Consider the following 5,940-nt stretch of genomic DNA (forward strand, 5'->3'; position numbering starts at 1 on the left):
ACAGTTTTATTACAGGTTTTTTTTTTTTGAGAGTGTGCTGGTACAAGGTTTGTGAAATAAAACCAACTGATCTGGATTCTAGCAACTGTCCCCACACTGCTTACACCTGAATGGTGATAGTCAAGTGTCTTTATAGGGCGAGTCCAGTTACACGGAATGTGCTGCAGCTTTTTGGGGGCATGAACTGAGGCGCTGAGAGAAAGCCACTAGCTAACAGGAAACAGAACAGAACCCAAGAACCAGAACACAGACAGAGGCAAAACCAATCTCCAGGGTCCATGATACAGAAAAAGGTTTTAATATTCAAAATGGAACATATTTCCAGTTAGATTGAGTTATATGTGTTTACCCCAATTCGTACTTTACTTATTCTTACTTAGTTCTTATTTTAGTCTGTTTTAGCCTGAGTTTGTTGAGAACCTCTTTCTAACGGACTGATTCAAGAATGAAGTAGTTGTTAAGGGTGCTTTCAGAGATGTTTTGTTTCTTGTTTTTAATCCTCACAGATTTTTTCATAGGAAAACCAAATGCTCTCTAACCCTTCAATTACATTAAGGGCAGAATAATTTAGGAAAAAAAACAGTTCACTAATAATGATATTCTGTGGACCCTTCATGAGAGGCAGTCATTGAAACTAGTCTGACAGTTAAATCACAAATTGGAGAAGTTGAGGAGTCAGCCGTCTGTAGAGTGGTCCAGTTGTTAGCCGGGAAAGTGTTGATACAGAAGTTTGAACTTTTGCTTTTCAAGTAAAAAAAAAAAAGACAATAAATTATAAATTGTCGAGAAGTGAATAATAAATTATTTATGTGTACTTCTAAGGGTTTGTATTTTAATAAATGAGTGACAGTACTGTAAAACTTCTACCTGTAACCATGTACATCGCTTTGATAGCTAGTTAGTCTGCTCTCTGAGCACGGTTTCTGTGACGCTCCACGCCGCACATGTCTCTTTTGCTGTGTTCACAATGATTATTTAAAGCGGCCATGTTGGATTTTCAGGTTGGAGACGGTGGGACGGGGCTATTCAGGGGATATTCTCTTTGATTTGACAGACAGTAAACTTTACCGTGAGATCGTGCTTTGTCCATGTTAACAAACTAAAGAAGTTACACAAAGGACTTCTACTTAAACTCCCGCCCCATTAGAACCTCTTTTAAATAGAGTGAACCAACAGGTTCAAAAAGAGGAAATGTATTACCTAATTTTCACCATTGATTAAATTCCTCAGTCTGTTCATTTTTTGATGGTTTAATAATCAGTGTGACTGTATATTTTGTTGTCATTTGAAGGTACTTTTACCATAATCCCCTTGTACTTTTGTTGTTTTCCATTTTTGAAGATTTCCACCTGCCAGATTCAGCAGCCTAAATGTTGCCCACCTGTGTCGACGGTCTGCTCAGGGGTGGTTAGAAGCTGCTGCGAAGCTTCGCGATGCTTGTCCAGCTCGATCTGCAGCTGCCGGATCAGATCGTCCTTGGCGTCCAGCTCCAGCTCCAGCTCATCGATGAGAGCGTCCCTCTGACGGAGCTCCTCGATCTTCAGCTGCAGAGCCAGCTGAAGGTCCCGCAGGGTGCCCCGGCTCCTCGGCACGGCCATGGATGGAAACTTGGAGATGACACAAAGGAAAGGTTTTCTCGGAAATTCGACAAAGAAGCATCTTACAACTAAGTTCAGGCAGACAAACTCACCATCAGTCCATTCATTTCACTGAATCAGAAATACTCTCACCCCTTAATCTTGGTAACATTTCATCACATTACAAACTTGTGATGTAACCATGTGCTTGCACAAAGTATTGATTCAGAGGCACGCTTTGATTAAGTAAAAAAAATATTAAAAATAATGAAAATCAAAAACAAATGTGTCATTTTCGCTTTAATTGTACAACGCTGAACTACTCTGTGTTGTTCTATATTAAAAGACATTAACGTACAGTTATCTCTCGTTTCTAAACATTATCTCATAACACGCTTTCCATTTGGAATACTAGGGATTTATTATTTCATACTCACTGTTTCAGTCAAATATCCCTGCTCTTTTCTTCCAGGATGTCCAAGGAGTCCCAACTAGATGCCGATCCAGTTCTCAGCCTGTTTTTCAGGCTGAAGAATCAAGTAACAAATTAGGTATCATCAGCCAAATCTCGCTGCTCTGCTGAAGCGCCGGCAGCCGCGAGAGATCAGGGTCAGGATGAGACGAGCTTGTGAGCGGCAGAGGAGCGCAGCAGAGGAGAGCTTCTACAAAATAAAAGCCACTGCATGCTTTTATTTTGGAAAAGATATAGAACAAAGAATACAAAACAAACAGAAGCAATTGTTTAGGATATAATAGAAGTGACTACTTGCTCCTTAATTACTCCTTAACTACTTGCTCCTTACACACACACATACATATACATACATATATATATATATATATATATATATATATATATATATATATATATATATATATATATATATATATATATATATAAAACCAATACACACAAAAATGTGTTTGTCTTTTCAAAACTATGTAATCACAATCTTGTGTCGTTTTAGTTTTTGAACCCGAAGAGATTTAATACAAATATTAATACAAATATTAAATAATACACAAAAGTGCTGCACCCTTTAATGAAATTTTGTCCAGCCAAGCCTTTTTTCCATTTCAGGGTTTCAAAATATATTCTGAACAAATAGTTGGGCCCTTGCTAGTTAAAAAGGAAAGGTCGTATTTAGTAAATCCAGCCTCAGAAGAAAACACCTTCAACTAGATATTTATTTATTTGTTAAGTATTTTTGTTTCAATACTGTTTTGATTATTATTAAAACCTAATTTAATTATCATTAGTAGTAGTAGTTGTAGTAGTAGTAGTAGTAGTAGTAGTAGTAATAGTAGTAGTCAGCAAAGAAGAAGATGTGTCCATGGGCAGAGAGAGAAGAGGAACTGACAGTCTAGGACTGAGAGTAGGGACTTTGAATGTTGGGACTATGACAGGAGAAGCTTGAGGGTTGGCTGACATGATGCAGAGGAGGAAGGCGTGTATACACTTAGAGCAGGACTCAAGCTGTTCTACCATGGTGTACATGGGAAAAGAAATGGCGTAGGAGTAATCTTGACAGAGGGGTTTGTCAAGAAGGTTCTGCAGGTGAAAGCATGTCAGATAGGGTCATGAGTCTGAAGTTAGAAATTGATGGTGTGACGTTCAATGTATGCCTGTGGGGCATAGCCGCTTATTTGCAAGTTCAGTTAACGTGAGTTGGCAACCCCATGCGATGTGCACAGTGAGAAAACGTCGCTGTGCACCTTCCGTGTCTTGCTCCCAATGTGATAGTTCTTTGATTTGTTTAAAATTTAGTACAAAATTTCAAGTCTCTAGTGTGGACGCAATATGTCTAGTTTGACAACTTACCTATTTAGACTGGTGAGAGGTAACCGATTGTTCTACAAGACAATGAAATCTAAGAGATATTTTAGAGTTGTATATGGAGTTGAATAGATAGATAGATAGATAGATAGATAGATAGATAGATAGATAGATAGATAGATAGATAGATAGATAGATAGATAGATAGATAGATAGATAGATAGATAGATAGATAGATAGATAGATAGATAGATAGATAGATAGATAGATAGATAGATAGATAGATAGATAGATAGATAGATAGATAGATAGATAGACCACTGACATCACAATCACCTTCCTGCAGTGTTTTGTGCAGTCTGATTGAACGAATTTTGATCCATGGCAGGGTTTTTTTTATTTATTTATCAGATTTGTATTCACAACGGACATTTTAAAAGTTTTCTGTTGAAAAAGACTGCCAACAAAACATTCAGTTTGTTCTCTTCCCGTATGTGTTGTTGTGTTACTGTGCTTCACCGCTGGGGGCAGCAGCGCGCCACCATGCACGTGGAAACGCTTCTTCTTCTTCTTCTTCTTTGTCTTCCAGTTCAGCCCCTTCCACACAACAGCGATGGCGACAGAAACTAACCCAGAAACAGGCAAGCTGGAGTTGTATCCTTTTATTTCACACGTGGAATGTAACGGTGGGGTTGCCTGAGAGTTTAAGGTTAACTTCACTTAAATGTTTGCAGTTTAAAGGCGGGTGTCTATGTTCCGTTTAATAAATAGTTCTGTTCTGGTAGTCTGGACTGCTTCTGAATGGAGGAACTGTTTCTCACTGTCTGAGCAAACTTTGCCTGTTTTAAGCCAGTTAGGATCTAAATGCCAGAATAACGTGAGATAGTTTTTAGCGCGATCTGTCAGAAGTTTATATACACTGAGATTACCTATATTGCCTGTAAACAATCTGGGATTATCCCAGGAAAGCCCAGAACACTGACCCACTGTCACTAATAGGGATGGGTTTACATCTGAAAACAGTCATGTCATTTTGAGATGATGAAAGCCAATTGTGTGTGTCTCAGAATATGTATACTTATATATACATATTATGAAAAAGTGAAATGGTGTGACGTCCTAAATGATTATATGCAGGTTTAAACCAGACATCATCCTGGTCAGGACGGAGACATGTTCTGCTCTCTCAACTGCAGTCTCACTTGTAGAATTAGACCTTTTACAGATTACAAATCTATATTAGTAAAATAAATTTACTGTCTCGTCTTATTTTTTAAAGCATGTTTAATGCAGTCAGAATGTTTAGTTATTAATTAAGTGCTTCTAAGCTAAAAGCACTCAATGAACAGTCCTTACTTCCATTATCGTCCAGCGTTGGTGGAAACCTTTGCACACGGTAATCTTTAGGTTGGCCTGATGTCGTCCAGTCTTCCTTGACCGACCGAAGCTTCCTGGACGTCCCCTTCCCATCGTCCCGCGAGGCCACCATTGCCCTGCGGTCGCTGTCCCCCGACCGGGAGCCGAGGAGAGGTGGCATCAGCAAGCAGCTGAGCGTGTCTGGTAGCACGCTGTCTGTGTGAGAGCTCCGAGCCGTTTCTGTCTCGTTTCAGCCGCTGGCCGGCTTGGCGCCCGTCTGACTGGAACGTCTGTCGCTGTGTTTTCAGCAGGTGGAGCGCAGACGAAGCTCGGATCCTCAGAGTGTCCGTCAACTCGTTCCTGGACCATCTGTCGCTGGTTGTGGAGACCATGGAGGACTTCGGGCCTCCCGTCGACCTGTGACTCAGGACTCAGAGATGTTGGGTGCTCTCAGTTTTCCCTCTTGGGAAATGAATGGATTCAGCATATTTGACAAAAGACACGTTGAACTCTGCTGGATTTTTCAAAACAATGGGATCCGACTTGCAGTTTTTAATTCAGAGAGCCATTTCAGAGATGCTGCTTCTCACTAAGTTGTGTCTTTCAGTGAGTATTTATTTTGGATTTTCTTTTAACCAAAAAGCCCGGCGGAAATACGAGAGGAGTTTTTGTTTGAGGTTTGAATTAATATACTGGTGAAGTTCCAAATTCCTGTGGAATGTATTTCATAAAATGTTGGACATGGTGAGTTTTGTAAAGATATTTCACCAGTTTGTGATTTCTAAATAAAAAAAGAAAATTCAACGTTTAGCTATTATTGAAGCAGTCTGCCTTGATCAAAGGTAGATGTTGAATGAAAGTCAATCCAGGGTAGACAAAATGCTTGCCCGACTGACAAGGCAGTTGCAACTGCAATAAAGGTGTAATAAACCATGCGTAAACTAACACTTTGAATCTGAATCCATTACACCACTGTGTCACTTCTGGTAGATGTAACACTTGCTCCTGCCTCACTTTTCTTTATCAAAGTTCTCCAATCAGATTTCATTTTGTGTTTTTTTTTTTTTAACAAGATGCTGAAAATAAATTATTATTTACCTTCACCATCTAACAGACAGGAGAGTTGTGAACCCCAATAAAAAGAAATCCTAACCAAATTGATAAAATTCTTAGTATAGAATGCAGACGTTGATATATGTTTAAAAAAAAACAAGAAATAAAATAGGTAAG

The 5,940-nt window shown here is 39.2% G+C and overlaps 1 protein-coding gene across 2 annotated transcripts; it reads left to right on the forward strand.

Moving 5' to 3' along the window:
* Positions 1-3,908: 3,908 nt before the first annotated feature.
* LOC105917041 (EKC/KEOPS complex subunit Lage3) lies at positions 3,909-5,657 on the forward strand. 2 transcript variants are annotated; one of them, XM_012851718.3, is made up of 3 exons: positions 3,909-4,008; positions 4,802-4,930; positions 5,019-5,657. In XM_012851718.3, the coding sequence occupies exons 1-3, from the start codon at positions 3,968-3,970 to the stop codon at positions 5,131-5,133; spliced, it is 285 nt and encodes a 94-aa protein (XP_012707172.1). In that variant the 5' UTR covers positions 3,909-3,967; the 3' UTR covers positions 5,134-5,657. The 2 variants fall into 2 exon arrangements, with proteins under 2 accessions (XP_012707172.1, XP_012707173.1); XM_012851719.3 differs by having other exon boundaries at positions 5,022-5,657.
* Positions 5,658-5,940: the final 283 nt, after the last annotated feature.

This window comes from Fundulus heteroclitus, unplaced genomic scaffold (genome assembly GCF_011125445.2).
Source record: "Fundulus heteroclitus isolate FHET01 unplaced genomic scaffold, MU-UCD_Fhet_4.1 scaffold_81, whole genome shotgun sequence".
In the NCBI taxonomy this organism is placed as follows: domain Eukaryota; kingdom Metazoa; phylum Chordata; class Actinopteri; order Cyprinodontiformes; family Fundulidae; genus Fundulus; species Fundulus heteroclitus.